At 35.9% G+C, this 20,263-nt stretch overlaps 1 protein-coding gene across 1 annotated transcript in view; it reads left to right on the top strand.

Moving 5' to 3' along the window:
• Positions 1-20,263, top strand: part of LOC108734614 (paired mesoderm homeobox protein 2A-like) — a 57,374-nt gene that overhangs the window by 18,898 nt on the left and 18,213 nt on the right. The window contains exons 2-3 of the mRNA XM_018466246.1: positions 658-778; positions 15,189-15,382. Of these exons, the coding sequence (XP_018321748.1) occupies positions 682-778; positions 15,189-15,382 (291 nt within the window). The 5' untranslated portion in view covers positions 658-681. The remainder of the gene's footprint in view (positions 1-657; positions 779-15,188; positions 15,383-20,263) is intronic.

The raw sequence follows: 20,263 nt of genomic DNA, 5'->3' as shown, positions 1-20,263 counted from the left end.
ATTACTTCCTGTTCAATTATAATACTTGCAAATTAGTGTCAGCAGGGTAATACAGTTTTTTGTTAACTTCAAAACCACGTCGGCGTTTATTCCTCCATCTGGACGATAGGCTCTGGGTATAAAAAATATTAGCAATGGAGAGATGTTGGAGAAAATAGATAGCAGAAGGCCCTATATAGAAATGAATAAAGAAAAGGTGAGATTTCATATGGTAGAACACCTACTTCCTCAGGCATGATGGACTGATTAGAGATGTATTAGAAGTAGACAACAGGGTAAAAAATAGCTAGGAATGCGAAATGTCCCGTTGTCGAGAAATGCGAAGACTTGCTCAGGAGAAGAAAGACTGGAGGTGGGTTTTTAATCAGTGTTCGCACTGATGGCCGTACGATGAAGGTAAAAGTCTGTTTGTCGAGGTTCTTAACGTAAAAGTAATACTAACGATATTCTAATTTAATGATTTAGTAAAATTAGAATTATTCAAAGAAAATTCGTACATGTCCAAACAAATACTATGAGAAAATATTGAGGGTGCCGCATTTAATTGAACGGTGTTGTTCTTCTAACGACATTATTATTATTTTTTAAGTATTTTCCATAAGAAGATAATTAAGGTTAAGAAATTACATGAGTTAATTTTTGTTGTTTGCTTTTCAGATTGGGGGTGGGAGTGGTCGTGGCATGTTTTGCTACCACTGCCCCCCTTCTCTTCATCCAGGAGCAACGACGCAACCAAGGCTGCCACAACTCGATTATCCATTTGCCCCAACCCACCCATGTAAGTAGAATTATTAAAATGAATAAACTTGTTTTTAACGCAGAATGAGTAAATACGTAGATATATTACGAAATGTTAGTAAATTTTGTAACACGAAACAATCCGAAGCTCAAAATATTTTCAATTTTCTTTGTAATTCGAGTTGTCCAGGTAATATTACCGTATGCAATTAGGTGCCACTTTTGATTCCTTAATCTTAATATATATAAATTACGTGTCACGTTGTTTGTCCGCGATGGACTCCTAAACTACTTCACCGATTTTAACCAAATTTGTACACCCTGTGCAGATTGATCAAACTTGAAAGATAGGATAACTTACATCTCAATTTATAATCGCAATATTCAATAGATGGCGCTATGTCAAACTTCCAAACGTTTCATATAAGCTACAATTTTAATAGCATAACCACCACATGTTGCTGAGGCTAAAGTATAGGTTAAATTTATTTTGTAGTAAACGAAATACAGTGAATTTTACTTTTTCAATTTTTGGTGTTAGCATAGCCGGACCACGTGTTACTTAGACTGAAGTATAAATTAAATTCATATTATAGCTTCTCGTTGGGGTGGTAAATACCCCTTGGTCTCCTGCTGAATGTAAGGGAGTTTGGTGGCGGTGGGTGGAAGTGAGACCTTCTGGAAAGTTCTGAAAATTTCTGAAATTATCCAGAAAACTCCATAATGTGTGCAACTGTTACAATCGATCTAGAATGTTCTAAAAATGTCTGGAATGATATAGAAAGTTCCAAATTGTATGCAACTGTTAAAATGGATATGGAATGTTTCAGAAAGTTCTAGAAATATCTGGAATGTGATCTGGAAAGTTCTAAATTGTGTGCAAGTGTTAAAATCGATATGGAATGGTCCAGCAATTTCTAGAAATATCTGGAATGATCTGGAAAGTTCCAAATGTCCGCAATTAATTATCAAGGATTTCTATAATTTTCTAGATTTTGTCCAAATATTCTAGAATATTCTAGAACGATCTACTATTATTAAGAAATTTTATAAAGGTACAGGGTGGTATCTAAGATAGAAATCTATATTATCTACGTTAAAAAGTGGATACCTTATATATCATTAAACATGCGATGTATTTTAAACCGAGCAACGCCGGGTTTCGCTTCTAGTACGATATAAAATTTTGATCATTCTATATTAAAAGTAGTTTTTTTCCTGACTTTTGTGTACACATTTTACATTTTTGATGTAGATACCCTCCATTCCGTAGAGAGTAATCATAAATAGTTTGAAATCTTATTTCTGGAGGCCTTTTTACAAAAAAGGAACCGGAATGGAGTCAAAACCGCTCTTTTATTTTTTTTCTTTCGTTGCATCCCTGTAACTAAGTCAGGATATGGAATAGATAAAATCTTTCAACATGTGAAATTATCAGCGATTCTAAAGTCTTGATTAAATGCCCGCCTTGTAATTTTGACAATTTAGAATGACTGCCCTGTCAATATAAATAATAACAGCAATTTTCTGGTTTTCGTTATCCGCAAGCATGCACTATGATGCACTATGATATTTTTGATAAACTGCTTCAAGAAAAAAGGAGAATGTGGAAATTCACCAACTAATATCCTAGTAGTTAGTGACCTTTGGATCAACACGATAAGACCAAATTTGACTACAGCAACATAAAGTTGCAGAGATTATCCTGGATATGATACAAATTAACAAATCGATTTTATCTCTTTACAACATTACTACATTGACAACTTGGTGGACCAATTGATTCATAACAAAACTGATTTATTCAACGTCTATTAAACTTCTGCCTAAAATACGCGAAATATGATATAGGTACACATACATTTGGAGAAAGAAGTTATTTCTATCTATGAAGGGTGTTTCTGAAATAAGTAGCAACCTTGCAGGAGATGATAGGGCAGTATAAAATAAGAAAATAAAGTAAATGTTTACACATCTAAAAGTTCGCTGTTTTCGAGAAAAACATCATTGAAGGTACAGGCAAATCTAATTCCGGCCCTGGACAGAAATGTGACAACGCAACACCGTATTTAATCAGCTGGTAACTAGCAGCGTCAGTGTTATATTTGGTTCGTATTTTTTGCTCATTTATTGTTTATTATTTGTTATATTAGATTAAGAGTGATTCAAGATGTTTGTGTCACAGCTAGTTACTAGTTATGTACGAATCTTGCAGGAAACTGATATTCCTAGTGGATATGCATCAGTGATTTCAGAAGGAAAGTACTGTAGAACTCAGTTGTTTTCAGGGAATGTTGTTTATGGACAAACATTGTTTCAAGAAGTAATGATAGCTAGTATTGGTGCAACTGCCAAACATTTTTGGTAAATACAAAAATAATTTTGGTGGACGTCTCGATGCATGTCTTCTCGAATGGGATTCAAATTTCGAACAGTTTTATAGTGTATACGGATTTGTGTGTGTGTACTGTGTAAGAAAGGTAACGCGCCTTGACAATATCTCAAGGGTGGTGTGAAAATTTGGTTTTATATCACCTTCAGTAAAAATAATAGTTACTTCAATGCCCGCGAACGATTAATTTAGAAATAAAAAAATGATTGTTAAAGGTGTATGTTTGGAATGCGACGCTGCGAAAAATAAGGTTAGAAGCGTTCGAAATGTGGTGTGACCGGTGAATAATGAGGATACCGTGGATAGAGAAGGTTAGCAATGAAGAGGTATTAGAAAGAATAAGAGAACAGGAAGTCAATAAGAAATAGGCGAAATAGGTTAGCAGCGTACTGTCTCATACTCATTGAAGGGTATGGAGTGACTTAAACAAACCTCGGTAGCGGCTCCTACGAAGTTAAAGTTTGCCCGGCTCTGATTTAAATAGTGCTGCATACTATCAACAACTAACAATTTATTTTTACCGTCACAACCATCAAAAGATAACAGTCTATTTCAATTTGTTAGAATTGTAACCTTGAAGAAATCTGCGCGAAGATAGAAAGAATACACACTAGGCGTGAGCAAGACAGAAATAGTTGGAACAAGCTTGAACGAACAGAGCTCTCGATGGGCGGTCTTAGGAGATCGGCTAGAACTGTACAGTACTAGACGAAAATGTTTAGCAATTTTTTAAAACAAAAATGTATATAAATTGACAATAGAAAACAAAGCAAAAGTTTTATAGGTGTGTAGAACGTTAAGTTAATTCACTTGCTATTATTTTTTGCTAAATATGTTTTTAAATAAAGCAAATGTTAAATTTTAACGAGGCAGTTTAAATAATTTTGCAAATGGTACTGTACACTTTTGTCTACGCAGACAAATATGATTGAATTTGGAACTATGCTACGACGCATCCTAATAAAGGGAAGGGGCATATCTCTAACTTATTGAAACGAACAGTATGTTTAATAGTAATTTTGTTGATATTTACTTTAGCCAATCGACAAGCGGTATTGTTTACGTTCTCCATGGTTGTAGCTTCTGAATTCTTATCTCAATTCAGTGCGTAGATAGGTTGGCAATTCACGCCCAGGACCGGCTTCGGATTTTTTTGTCTTTTAATCCGCTGCTGTACTCACCGTATGCGGTTTCCTATTGCATCTAGTAGACACTCTCCTTAGCTTACCACTAATTTGAGAAACACCTTGTACACAAATGTACGAAGTAATAAGTTTCACATTACAAACGCGATGTATCGAGGAAGGGCAATTTCCTGATCTTCGACACCTCTCACTTGCATTTATACGTAATGTATCACCTATATAACAATAATAGTAATAAAGGCTGGGATCGCGTGCGCAATTTGCTTTGTCGGCGATAATTCGCGCAACAATAACAATTGAATATATGCCCGTATCGTAATGTAATTGTTTGATCAGAGACCGTCCGTTGTCGGAATTGATACCTGCGAGAGCACCAAGCCTTTTCAATCGTGTCACTCCCACTGACTATCCTAGATACGAAAACGTTATAACACTTATACAATATGTATTTTATTGATCTTTACTAATCCAAGATTTATAAACTTGAGTAATATAGCCGTTAAAGTAAAAGTAGGATTTCTTATTGAGAAAAGTGGTTACTTTTTAAAAAGGTAGGGTCAAACCGGCAGCATAGGAACGTAGATTGGAAATTCCGAGTGTTCCGTGATTATTAGAAGACTTTCAGTTTGACTTCAACAGAACATTTCACTGCATTTCGTAAAAATGTTTGTAAAGAGAAAAACAAAATTTTTATAGTAAATAATAGCTTATAGATATACACTATCACCAAAATTCCAAAAAGGGAACTGAAAGAATCCCTGTCTTTCTTTTATTTTATGTTTTATTGGTTAAAGTTGCTAATTTTCTGTTTTTAGAATTTTCCAATAATTTTTAGTCATAGTCGATTAAGGATCTTTAGGAAAAAGCAAGTTTCCCTACTTAAATTTTTTATTAATGAATATCAAGTACAGTGTAAACTCTATATAACGACACTTAAGGGACCGAACATTTTTCGGCGTTATAAAGAGTGGTCGTTAAATGGAGAGAAATAAAAGATATTATTTTACTATTCTATAATAATATGCATTTACCAATATAGTACACATTTTGCACACGAACATTATTATTCATACATTGCGTATAGCCTGTTATCTTCGTCTGATGTTTTTTGCTGCTCCAATATTTTAATTGTATTTTGTTACGTATCTTACTCATATCTTGAGATACTGCTGGATCAATTTGATTATATAAAAAGTATTTTTTTAATAGTTTCGCTGCATCAAGTGCTTGTTTGATGCTTGGTGGAGGGACAGGATCGTCTTCTTCAACAACGTACACAGCTGCAGTTCTTATCTATTTCGGCAACTTAGAAAGTACTGCTCAATGATTTATAATGCCGCATTGTTGTCGTTAAATAGAGTGAGCGTGACGCTATATAGAGTGTAATATTGTATAGAAAACAATGTAAACCAACCAAAGTCAAGCAATTTCGACGTTTTAAGGAGTTTGTCGTTAAATCGAGTGACGTTATAAAGAGTTTACAGTATCAGATTGCTACGAGAAATAAGGATTCTGTTCATTTTTCTTTAAAGAAATATGTGAAATAAAAATTTTGGGTGAATAAAATGCAGCTTTCAGGCTACTTTACATATATTTATTACCACTATATTAATTTAGCAATATTATTTCTCTTGTTTCACTTATTTGTGCAATTCCCTGAATAATTGAAACGTACTTTTATTTTTCGTCTTTGATACGCTTTTTATGCCGTAACATACATTCTGAACGCTCAGTATTTTTAATATTATTTACGTTCACAAATCAGACAAAAAAGCCAAATAGCCAAAATTGAGCCGGTGCCGTATGGTGGCGTGTTCCGATGGGTATTATGGGGATTTACAACCACCCTCAGTACATTAGAGGCCAATAAGGGTAATAATAAATAACATCCAGTGGGGTGCTAAAGTTCTGCGTGATTGTCGGTATTAGGAACGACGAGCTCGCATCAACGACATCGGACAAGATGATGGACTCACCCCTCATAGAATTAGAGTTGGCATTAAAATTGCCAAATTACATTTAATGTCGTTAGACGTGGCACAAATGCGCGAATTCGGAAAAAGATTTTCTGATGGATAACGGTAATGATAAAAGAAAATACAACGTCATGATTGAATTTTGTAAAGAAGGATTATTATACAGGGCGCTCACTACAAGTGAAAATATAGTAACGCGTTTTAGCGTGAAATCAATGAGTGCATATTTTTGTAACTCATTAATTTGAGGTAGTGTGTAGTGGGTAAAAATTCAGAAATGAATTTTCAGAATAATATTTCATATTAAAACTAACTCACTTCTAAAAGATGTCTAAATTGTATGTATGTTTAAACATAGTATATTCCGTATATAGTTACATTAGTTCGACGGATTTGTGACTTAATAAGTACGGTTTTGTCGTTATTGCTGTTGTCATCTCTCGTAGCTTAGTGGTCAGAGCATTGGTGCGTAAAGCCAAAGGTCCCGGGTTCGATTCCCGACGGGGCTGTGACAACAGCAACAATTTTTCCTTCATTAATTTGAGGTAGCGTGTAGTAGGTAAAAATTCAGAAATGAATTTTCAGAATAATGTTTCATATTGTAACTGTCTATGTAGTTAAATCCGTTTAAATTTGGACATCATTTAGGGAAGCTTTTCCTCAAATAATACTTAAAAGTTCAAAATTTAAAGGATAGATTACTGACGACCAACATCAAGAACAAAACTATCCCAGTCTTGGTATTGATATAGGTCCTTGATCTTAGTTATTCGGCCTTGCTCTTGGTCTTACTCAAATATTTCTAGTATTGGTCAGGGCCTTAGTCTTACTGATATATTCTCGGTTTCGGTCTTGGTCTTGTGTGTTAAGCCTTGGTCTTACTCATTTAACCTGATACATACATACTTTTCTTAAATAATTCTCCTAAACACACATTTTTCTATTTACTCATACAATGATTGTCGTACATGCGAGCTTGTCACGACTTTTAAAGAAAACAAAGTCGATAGTTGTAAAAGTAATGAAAACCCGAGAAATTACCCTTCCTGCAGCGCATAAATTGACCTTTTAGCCAACAAAATAGTACAAGGTACTTGAAAGAAGTAAAACATATCGAAAAAAAATTAGTTGTTTCTATTTAGTATTAGCAAACTGAAAATTTCCAATACAAAAAATGTTTTGTTCCAAGAAAAGAATATATACTTCAAACAGCATATTGGGTCTTGGTTTTAGTCTTGGTCTTGGCTTTGGTCTTTCTAGTTTAAAGACAGCCTTGGACTTGCATGTAGAAATAGGGATTTTTAATTAAAAATTCTAATTAAATGGTTGAAATAAGACTTTGGACATCGTTCCGATTCGGGTCTATAGGCACATCGGAGATGGAAGGACCTCTGAAGAAGTTTGTCACTCACGCTAGCGAAACGTTAGAAAGCAATTCCAACTGATGACGTCCTTTAAAGTGGAATCAGAACAGTATCAGTTCTTCAACCAGCAGAACAATCAATTTACCATCCACTATCTTTTAATTAGACGCATCTAGTGGGTATTAGCTGCCATTGAAGTATTTCAATCGTTAGATAAGGCCTTACTGCGATATTTCAATTTGTTCATCAGAATCAACGTTGGAAAATCTAGTAAAACTGCCAGACGCGGATAGCGATTTCGATCTTACTATTCATTAGCGTCGATAAGATCGAAATCGCAATCATACCGACGGGGTGATTCCATAATTAAAGTTCCGTGTTGCCGATTCGGGCTTGAAACACTAAAAGTGCTTGATCTACATGGATTCAACCAAAAAATAAAATTGTCTAGTTATTGTATTTTCAAATGATTTTCAAATCATCCGAGGTGATTGTGATGGCGATGGCGTCGCTTGTAGGGGGTGGGAACGAAACGCACTCGAAAAGGGTTTGCCTCGAAACAGTTGAACTATGCGCCGCGACGACGACGTTACTCCATTCCCACCCCCTTCATCCCCAACTGGTCGCAACGCGCCGCGCCGCGTCGCTTCGGTACAAATCAACGCTAAACCGTTACATATTTAATGAATTCGAAATAAGCAATGTTTGCGCGGTTTTAATTCGCGGGGATGCAGAAGATTATGGGATTAAAAGTAGAATTTCCATGAAATAAACATGAGAGTTTAATTAATACATCCTCACTCTGTTTCGTTAATGCCGTTACCGAACCTAAACGCCAAACGTTGCTGAAAAACTAACTACATTTCGCATGCAACGGAAGCCGAAGCCATATTCGAATACTACACCCACCGTATGCATACGTTTCAACCGCTGCTTTTTTGCTAATTTTTATTTTTAATGTGTAATCTGGCTTCTATTAAAGTTTCACAAACAGAAATTAAAAACGAAGGGAAGTAGACGAATTACATTTGTAATTCATTAAATTTGTCTCTATGTTTTGTCAATACAATGCAATGTTAATTAAAAGTGTATACAAGGTGTTTAAGACAGAAACTTCAAAAAATACTTTGATTAAGGGGTCATCAATAATTTACCTTGAAACAAATTTTACGATTTTTTTAAGCCCTCCATTATTGTCACAGGTGGAAACATTTGTGAAACCCCTTTACTTCATAGAAACGTAATAGCCAATCCGAGCCAGAGTACTTGGAATTAAGAAACCCTACCAGCACTGTAGGTATTCAAACTGAAATGTCATTAATAAGTCCTGAACCGAGTATCGGGTGAGGGTATTTCTAACTGGACTCGGTGGGTCCGAGTTCGAGAACCTGGAATCAAGAAACCCTACAAGCATTGTCGGTTTTTAAACTGAAATGTCATTAACGAGTCTTGAACCGAGTCGGGTATTTCTAAGTGAACTCAAAATTTTTGAGTCTGAGTACTTAGAATTAAGAAACCCTACTGGCATTGTAGACGTTCAAATTGAAATGCCATTAATGAGTGTTGAAGCGAGTATCGGATAAGGGTATTTTTACCTGGAGTTCGCGGGCCCGAGTCCAAGTACCTGGAATCACGAAACCCTACTAACAATGTAGGTATTCAAACTGAAATGTCATTAACGAGTCATGAACCAAGTGTCGGGTATTTCTACCTGGACTCGGTGCTTCCGAGTCCGACTACCTAGAGTTGAAAAACCTTACTAGCATTGTAGACTATCAAACTGAACCGAGTATCGGAAATAGGGTATTTCTAACTGGACTTGGTGGGTCCGAGTCCTAGAACCTGGAATCAAGAAACCCTACAAGCATTGTCGGTTTTTAAACTAAAATGACATTAACGAGTCTTGAACCGAGTGTCGGGTATTTCTACCTGGACTCAAAATTTTTGAGTCTGAGTACTTAGAATTAAGAAACCCTACTGGCATTGTAGACGTTCAAATTGAAATACTATTAATGAGTCTTGAGTATCGGGTTAGGGTATTTCTACCTGGAGTTCGCGGGCGGTGAAGGTATTTCTACCTGGACTCGGCAGATCCGAGTCAGACTACCTAGAATTAAGAAACCATACCAGCATTACAGACAATCAAACTGAAATGCTATTAATGAGGCCTGAATCAAGTATACAGTGAGGATATTTCTACTTGGACTCGGCAGGTCCGAGTTCGAGTACTCGGAGTCAAGACACCCTACTGGCATTCTAGGTATTCGAACTGAAATGTCAGTAGCGAGTCTTGAAGCGAGTATCGGGTATTTCCACGTGGACTAGGAACTTTTGAGTCTGACTACATAAAATATCATGAGCGAGTCTTGAACCGAGTATCGGGTCAGGGTATTTCTATCTGGACTCGCTAGGCCCGAATCCGAGTATCCGGAATCTAAAAATCCTAGTAGCACTGTAGATATTCGACCTAAAATGTTATAAACGAGCCAACAAACAGTAAAACAAACCCGATGCGGTTTATATAATGCTTAGGATTACTACGTGCGACCTTCTGAGTTAGCCGTGGAAAAGACGGTCGAAAATTGTAGTCTAATTAAGGCGAAACGTCGTTGTGGTTTTAAATTGATAAACTTTTATGTGAACCCTAGTCTTTCCCTTGATTTCCATACTATGAAAAATCAGAAAAGGGAAAGAAATGGAATCAAAACCTTTACTCAAATTTAACAATGTCTTTATCTTACCTCGACTGGCTATATGTTGCTACCCCATTGCATAATAATAAAAGTTCCGCTTATATGCATGAAGTTTACAGTCACATTTAGTAAGGCATATAACATAACTTTTAAAACTGATGTTTTAAGGCGAATTTACGCGGTCATAGTTTCAATNGCATAGGTAAAACTAGATTATTGATTTTCCACCACCTAATTGGCAATATCACTACTCTTGCACCTGGGCAAGCAAAAACTGTATCGAAAAAGGCTAATAGTATATGTGGCCAGGAATTATATTGTAAATGGAAACAATTATTTTTCCATTTATGCCAAATGGTTTTGAATGGAATTTACAAATTTTCCATCGATTCCCATTGAATTTCAATGGAAATTTTTCCTACGGGCTAAGACTGGTTAGACACGCACGTCCACTCTTTCCTATTCTGACCTAATCTTCGCATTTCCTTAAAACTGGAACAACCCACGTCCTTAATAATGGTGTTTTCAAATAAAATATTTTCATTACGGAGAATGACATCTTCAAATCTCTTTAAATATGAGCCTGGATTAGTTTTCGTCTTCTGCTAATATAACAAAGCATATAAGCAGCATCGCGCCATTTAGACCAGAAGCCCTAAGAACCAAATTTTCATTCGAATGCTTCGAGTTTCATTTTCTGTCCGGCTTAAAATTGCAAACGAAATGAACGTTCTTTCAAATTAAGTTCGTTTTTCTCCATTTCACAGATAATTTTGAGAATATTATTAGGTTAGGAAGAATAGGGAGTCCTGGTTATAATAAAAGACGGGCACGAAAAGTGAATTTGTTTCTTGTTTTATTTACGAAAGAAGAAAGAATTACGAATGGTAATGAAAAAGGAACGTCTTTTTGGTTAAGTTAATTGAAAAATTTTGCTCAGGAATAAGTGGATTATCTTGTAAAAATGCGAGAAAAGAAAAGCTATAAATTCATAAACTTCTCCGAAAGACACTCTGAATATTCTTGTTTATAATTGCAATTAGAAAAATGAAAACACGATCATTTTATTGCAGTTCCACAACAATTTTTTCAAAATTAAAAGTATGCATAAAAACATTAGGTACCTGGTATCAAATTCACAAAAGCAATATCCAGTATAATCTCGAAGAGTGTTATGGTCATTGTTTTGGTTATACATTTGCCCCTGTGCCCACTGAACTCACTTTCCAAGTTTATGTATATCTTTAATTAAAAAAGACACCTTATGAATCCAAAATTAGTGGAAAATCTCTATAGATGGTATATACTACGTTGTCTGTAGCTACAGTAGAACCCCGATAAGATAAAGATCAAGAGAAACGTAAAATAATTTGACTTATTGAGGTTTTTATTTGCTAAGAGTTTAAGTTTAAGCTTTAAAATTATGGATTTCTAGTGACTTCGCAAACTTTTTTTCCTTTAGTATATGTCCACTAACAGTAATGTTTTTACGTATTTCTACACTGTCTAAAGCATGTAAAAAAGCATTTTTCTAAATTAGGAAATTTAGCAATTCCTCGTCTTTTACATAGATAGAAGACTTTCTCCTGATTCAAACCACTTTTCACGGTTTACTAAGGTGCAATACCCAAATTATTCGTTTAAGTTATAGAGGGTTTTTATTTTTACATATTTCTACACTGTCTAAACCATGTAAACAACAAGGATTCTTCTAAATTNAAATACAAAAAATGTTTTGTTCCAAGAAAAGAATATATACTTCAAACAGCATATTGGGTCTTGGTTTTAGTCTTGGTCTTGGCTTTGGTCTTTCTAGTTTAAAGACAGCCTTGGACTTGCATGTAGAAATAGGGATTTTTAATTAAAAATTCTAATTAAATGGTTGAAATAAGACTTTGGACATCGTTCCGATTCGGGTCTATAGGCACATCGGAGATGGAAGGACCTCTGAAGAAGTTTGTCACTCACGCTAGCGAAACGTTAGAAAGCAATTCCAACTGATGACGTCCTTTAAAGTGGAATCAGAACAGTATCAGTTCTTCAACCAGCAGAACAATCAATTTACCATCCACTATCTTTTAATTAGACGCATCTAGTGGGTATTAGCTGCCATTGAAGTATTTCAATCGTTAGATAAGGCCTTACTGCGATATTTCAATTTGTTCATCAGAATCAACGTTGGAAAATCTAGTAAAACTGCCAGACGCGGATAGCGATTTCGATCTTACTATTCATTAGCGTCGATAAGATCGAAATCGCAATCATACCGACGGGGTGATTCCATAATTAAAGTTCCGTGTTGCCGATTCGGGCTTGAAACACTAAAAGTGCTTGATCTACATGGATTCAACCAAAAAATAAAATTGTCTAGTTATTGTATTTTCAAATGATTTTCAAATCATCCGAGGTGATTGTGATGGCGATGGCGTCGCTTGTAGGGGGTGGGAACGAAACGCACTCGAAAAGGGTTTGCCTCGAAACAGTTGAACTATGCGCCGCGACGACGACGTTACTCCATTCCCACCCCCTTCATCCCCAACTGGTCGCAACGCGCCGCGCCGCGTCGCTTCGGTACAAATCAACGCTAAACCGTTACATATTTAATGAATTCGAAATAAGCAATGTTTGCGCGGTTTTAATTCGCGGGGATGCAGAAGATTATGGGATTAAAAGTAGAATTTCCATGAAATAAACATGAGAGTTTAATTAATACATCCTCACTCTGTTTCGTTAATGCCGTTACCGAACCTAAACGCCAAACGTTGCTGAAAAACTAACTACATTTCGCATGCAACGGAAGCCGAAGCCATATTCGAATACTACACCCACCGTATGCATACGTTTCAACCGCTGCTTTTTTGCTAATTTTTATTTTTAATGTGTAATCTGGCTTCTATTAAAGTTTCACAAACAGAAATTAAAAACGAAGGGAAGTAGACGAATTACATTTGTAATTCATTAAATTTGTCTCTATGTTTTGTCAATACAATGCAATGTTAATTAAAAGTGTATACAAGGTGTTTAAGACAGAAACTTCAAAAAATACTTTGATTAAGGGGTCATCAATAATTTACCTTGAAACAAATTTTACGATTTTTTTAAGCCCTCCATTATTGTCACAGGTGGAAACATTTGTGAAACCCCTTTACTTCATAGAAACGTAATAGCCAATCCGAGCCAGAGTACTTGGAATTAAGAAACCCTACCAGCACTGTAGGTATTCAAACTGAAATGTCATTAATAAGTCCTGAACCGAGTATCGGGTGAGGGTATTTCTAACTGGACTCGGTGGGTCCGAGTTCGAGAACCTGGAATCAAGAAACCCTACAAGCATTGTCGGTTTTTAAACTGAAATGTCATTAACGAGTCTTGAACCGAGTCGGGTATTTCTAAGTGAACTCAAAATTTTTGAGTCTGAGTACTTAGAATTAAGAAACCCTACTGGCATTGTAGACGTTCAAATTGAAATGCCATTAATGAGTGTTGAAGCGAGTATCGGATAAGGGTATTTTTACCTGGAGTTCGCGGGCCCGAGTCCAAGTACCTGGAATCACGAAACCCTACTAACAATGTAGGTATTCAAACTGAAATGTCATTAACGAGTCATGAACCAAGTGTCGGGTATTTCTACCTGGACTCGGTGCTTCCGAGTCCGACTACCTAGAGTTGAAAAACCTTACTAGCATTGTAGACTATCAAACTGAACCGAGTATCGGAAATAGGGTATTTCTAACTGGACTTGGTGGGTCCGAGTCCTAGAACCTGGAATCAAGAAACCCTACAAGCATTGTCGGTTTTTAAACTAAAATGACATTAACGAGTCTTGAACCGAGTGTCGGGTATTTCTACCTGGACTCAAAATTTTTGAGTCTGAGTACTTAGAATTAAGAAACCCTACTGGCATTGTAGACGTTCAAATTGAAATACTATTAATGAGTCTTGAGTATCGGGTTAGGGTATTTCTACCTGGAGTTCGCGGGCGGTGAAGGTATTTCTACCTGGACTCGGCAGATCCGAGTCAGACTACCTAGAATTAAGAAACCATACCAGCATTACAGACAATCAAACTGAAATGCTATTAATGAGGCCTGAATCAAGTATACAGTGAGGATATTTCTACTTGGACTCGGCAGGTCCGAGTTCGAGTACTCGGAGTCAAGACACCCTACTGGCATTCTAGGTATTCGAACTGAAATGTCAGTAGCGAGTCTTGAAGCGAGTATCGGGTATTTCCACGTGGACTAGGAACTTTTGAGTCTGACTACATAAAATATCATGAGCGAGTCTTGAACCGAGTATCGGGTCAGGGTATTTCTATCTGGACTCGCTAGGCCCGAATCCGAGTATCCGGAATCTAAAAATCCTAGTAGCACTGTAGATATTCGACCTAAAATGTTATAAACGAGCCAACAAACAGTAAAACAAACCCGATGCGGTTTATATAATGCTTAGGATTACTACGTGCGACCTTCTGAGTTAGCCGTGGAAAAGACGGTCGAAAATTGTAGTCTAATTAAGGCGAAACGTCGTTGTGGTTTTAAATTGATAAACTTTTATGTGAACCCTAGTCTTTCCCTTGATTTCCATACTATGAAAAATCAGAAAAGGGAAAGAAATGGAATCAAAACCTTTACTCAAATTTAACAATGTCTTTATCTTACCTCGACTGGCTATATGTTGCTACCCCATTGCATAATAATAAAAGTTCCGCTTATATGCATGAAGTTTACAGTCACATTTAGTAAGGCATATAACATAACTTTTAAAACTGATGTTTTAAGGCGAATTTACGCGGTCATAGTTTCAATATCAACATAAATGTCAGCGTTCTTTGCTTGTTTCGTAGTTTTATTTAAACCTATTTGTATACTGATTTTCAGACACGAGTTACTCATACCATCCCGCAATCCACGACGACACTTTCGTGCGAAGAAAACAGAGACGAAACAGGACTACATTCACGTTACAACAACTGGAGGAACTCGAAAACGCGTTTGCTCAAACCCACTACCCTGATGTTTTCACAAGGGAAGATCTCGCGATGAAAATTAATTTAACCGAAGCTCGAGTTCAGGTAGGTAAACAAATGTCTATGGTGGAAGGTATAGTTGGGAGATTTATGGTGAACGAAATCGATAATGACTTATTCAATTTAGATAAACAGTACGGTATTGAGAATTTTGATATAATTACTAAACAGGGGGAGAAAGTGGGGCTATAGGTTTGACAAATAATTGGTTTTCCAGTATTAAAATGTTTTAAAAATAATGATAACCACTGAAGCAATTAACACCTAGGTACACCAACTGGTATGGCTAAATGTTTCCCGAACATAGAAATTTACCCATTTTTTCCAGAATTTCCTAGATTTTTTTAAAAAATTCCAACTGTTCAAAATTTTTCGAAAATTCTATAATAGAAAATTAGAGAATGTCCTTAAAAGTTGCGCAACATTTCCTCAATGTGATATATTCTGACTCGAGCAACGTGGGCCATTGCACCTATAGTTGAAACGATCAAAATTGACATAGTCCCCAATAAATTATCTCTGAGAATGAAAGTATTGTGTTTCTTTCTTCCACTTCGGGCTGTAGTCATTTGCTGCTTTATGAACACGTCCTTGTTAAGTTGGGAAATTCTTCATGAATAGTACAGACAAAGTGAAAAAGGATAACCCAGTAACAGTAAGCGATGCAGCAGTTAGAGGTTTCGAGGTACGAAAAAAATAAGGGCCAGCTTGGAATTACATCTTTACACAAACGTCTTTGCTTTCCTAAATTTCCGAGAATGTTGAACTTTTTTTAAAGTTCGATGCTCAAATTCTGTTTCGACTGCATCTCTTTCTGTTACACATTAATTGGTGTAATGTTATTCCTTTTTCTTTATTAGTGACCCCTGCAATTGATACCTAACATCTCTTTTCTATGTTCCGATATTCCCTATAACGCCTGTCGTGAGTTAAAGTGGGCGTTCTGTCAACAACCCTTCGTCTAGTAAGTAAATTGAAAGGTGAAAGTACAGTAAAAGCTCTTTATTCGCGGGGTATAAATATGGAATGATAATTAGTATGGAATCATAGGGGATACGATCTAAAGTTCCAAAATAAAGCCAATCAAAAATCAATTTATTGAGAAATTCGCAATTGAAATTAATCATTATAATCAGCTTTAGACAAGGGTTTAAAAAATTTAGTGATTGTTTCTTGTTTTTAATTTTGAATTAGTCCACTCGGTTACATGTATTATAAAGATCGCCTCGGCACGAGCCTACAGTACATACTCAAAAGATGCCTATACATTAAGGAGATTCAGTAGTACATGCGCCGTAGAGTAAAACATGCTTATCGGTTCTAGATATCATGAGTTTAATGTTTGGAACAAAGATTTGAAATTTTGTAGTAAGATAGATAAAGCTTTGTTCTAAATCCTGTCGAAGGCCATTTTTTATTTTTTTAATTTCTATTGAATATACATGTCCTATAAGAAGCGCCAACTTTAAGCACTTGTAAAAGCTTTTAATGACCATATTACTGAAAACCAAAAACGTACCGAGTTAGTGTGAACATTTGTTCGTTACCATACAAAAAATCACATATTTATATCGCAGCGTTAAATCACAATCTTAGAATAGAAACCCATATTCACACTAGACACGAGCGGTCTATTGCGATCAATCGCCTTAATAAATGACATTGAATCCTTTTCTGTTTACCGATTGCATCCGCGAATAATGAAATTTTTAGGCGCGAATACAAAAACCGGGTTGCAATTTTTTTGTCCGCGAATAATGAAAACGCGAATAAGAAACTTTTACTGTACTTAAATGCGACCATTTTATTGCAGGCTACGCCAATTTTGAACGTCCCGACTATAAGACAAAAACATTACCGTATATTTAGTTAATACCACAATCATAATGTATAATATGGATTCCACATCGAATTCTCCGGATAGCCTTTTCCCTGCAGTAAAAAATCCGGACGAAAATTCTCCGGCAGGTGAAGGAGGGTGGGGAATTGTTATACACCTTAACCTAACCGGAATTTCTCTTTTGCCGGAAAATTGACCACCCGGAAAAATAAAGCTGGAAAAATTGACCGCTATTCGCATTTTAAGATTCAGTTAGTTTAATTATTTATTGTTTTTTATGTATCACACTAGTTCAAGAATTTAAAATATCTACTACTTTTTTCGATGATTATACCAAGGTGTTACTACAATGTCTAAAATTGTAAGGGTGTCAGTCAGCAACCCTATCCGCAATAAAAACAAAACATCTTTCAATTTTTGCTTTTGCTTTCTTTCCGCATCGCGCCATATCGTATCGCTTTGGCTAGAATCATCAGTTTCAATAAAATATATCCCCGTTCCGGGAACCGTAATGCCACCGGAATCGGGAAAAGGACTCGGTTACAAGCGACTTACCCCCAAATCAGCTTTTATCCACAGCTTATTGGCACTGCGTCATCTTCAATATAAACAGCCGGGAATTCTCTCGTCCGCCGCGAATCTAATTCCTGCAAATGCAGAGGAACGACCATAATCTTTGTCATTTCTCTTCGGTAATAAGATCGTAAGACTTTCCACATTAATTTCTTCAAATGAGAACGATGCGGGAGGTAATTTAACTCTGGAAAGATGAGAATGATTCCATCAATAACGAAATCTGGCAAATGGATCAAATTGAATTGTCCAAATTGTTTTCAAATAAGTAATATCTATACAGAGATGTGCGAAATGGTTTTTTAAAATAATTTAAATGCAAATACTTTTTTTGATTTATTATTTCAACTATAAAATACAAAATAGATTTCCCTTTTGAACTTTAAATGCAAAATGCAAAATACGTATTTTCAAAATACTTTTTTAATACTTAACTTTACATATTCACTTAAGTATAAAATATTTTTTAAGAAAACCTACCAGGCATATTTTCATTTTTTAAATATTGCAGTTTTTCTACACTAATAGTAGTGTTTGCATTATATCATCAGCTGCGAAGATAGAGTATGATTTGTATTTTTCTGTTTGAGGTGATTGAGATATAGTTTTTCTATCTTTATGTTAGAGTTTCTTCAGTTCAGTAACAAATAATTCTTCTATATTTACCTTTGTCACTCGTATTAATTGGAAAAAAGACACTGATGCCAAAATAGTTTCTTCGGCCGAAACCGAAACCGAAACCGAAACTTCCTTATAAGGATCATGTTTTGAGAGAAAAATAAAGAATACGTTATTATAATCAGTCAGTTTCATTTTATTATCTTTAAATCACTTAGCTCTGCAGTCTTTGACATTTTCACTTATTGGTAATCAAATCAAAATCAACATAACAACCCCTCATTTAAGGAAATACTTTAATTGCGCCTTAAAAAATACTTAAAATAGGTGAGATGTTTATTTGAGTTAAGTATAGTAGACTAGACCCATTTTTCTTTTGAAGATTATTCATGCTTTTTTTATATAATAAACATAAAATTACTTTTGTTATTGTTACCTAATATCACAATAGGTATAGGAAGTTAATATTTAAGTAATAAACAAAACAAAATAAATCACTTTTATCTTAATTAAGAACAAATTAACTTCTTCTAAACTTAATTCGTCATGTTGAATGACACTAAACTTCAACAGAAACAAAAGGTGAAAGACTAATTTAACGCGCCGAACATGACCGAGCAAAGCGCGAGAACTCCCGAACGCAGTTTCGGTTTCGGTGGTAGTTTCGGCAGGTTTGCCGCCGAAACCGAAACTAAACCGAAACTCGTTTTTTTTGCCGAAACTCGACCGAAACCGAACTTTCGGTCGGACAGTAGTTATGCTACTAGGGGCCACACTTACAATCTTTAGGATTCCCTGAAAATGTAGACACTGACTACTCGCGGCCGGCTGGTAAACAAATGCAGTCCTGAGTTCGATCTAAAGGCAGTCGTCGGTTGGAGGTGCATTCTAGCACGAGTGGCGAACTGCTTCAGCTGAAGAAGCTCCAGTCGACGACGGCCTATAGACTTGAATCAGGATAATAATCGCCCTTTTTACTTGGTTAGACTATGGGGGGTAGAAGTCGATGCTTTCAGATAAAAAAGAATCTCGACTTAAGACGAGTTAAACATAATCTGTATTTACATTAAAGTGAAGACATATTTGCCCCGTGGGCTATAATCTATTCAGCCCACACATAAACATGCTACTGTATGTAAGAATAAATTCACAAGCAATAATCATGTAAATATCCTTACCATAATAAATATACCAATGGGCACATGCGTTTGTGACCCTTATCATTAGCCTCTTCTTCAGCGAGCTTTCGGATCAAGAAAAACTATACACGAAATCAACAATCCAATGAAATTATTTTGCCGTTACGTCCAACAATGTCCATTTAATTTTCGACTTGTGTGCTGATAGAATTTCGGTAGTTGATGATGAATTCACGGCGTACGATATGCGATAATGGGCCAGGAACACAATTAGTGATCCCCAAGTGTGAAAATCTGCTGGTAACGATTGTGAGTGCACAAAATACACACACAGACACGCACGCATATACATCGAACCGGTGACATATGAGGACGGCTATACGCTTAACGAGCGTGTAACGAGCTGGAGCTATTACACTTTGTTGATTGCCATACCGCAAGGGTGCTTATCTTGTTACCATTCGTTCGTGGTGTTGGTACTACCAACACGAACGAATAAATACGAAAAAGAAAAGAAATTGAGATATCAAATTGACTGTAACGTAAATTGTAGCGTCAAACGTAATTAATAATAGTTCTGTCAATGGTCAGGTCAAACTGCACACCATTTGAAAGGTCTTTTAAATCCCTGTTCAACTGTTTTTTATCTTTTGAAATCGGACCATTAATATCGGAGAAACTGCACCTTCAAAATAACATTAATTAAGACCAATGTCCAAAATGACCATCGTGTAATTGTAGCAGTATTAATTTTCA

The sequence above is a fragment of the Agrilus planipennis genome, unplaced genomic scaffold, assembly GCF_000699045.2.
Source record: "Agrilus planipennis isolate EAB-ADULT unplaced genomic scaffold, Apla_2.0 scaffold79, whole genome shotgun sequence".
Taxonomy (NCBI): domain Eukaryota; kingdom Metazoa; phylum Arthropoda; class Insecta; order Coleoptera; family Buprestidae; genus Agrilus; species Agrilus planipennis.
The sequence above is the reverse complement of the archived record's forward strand: the minus strand, read 5'-3'. Positions and strand labels throughout refer to the sequence as shown.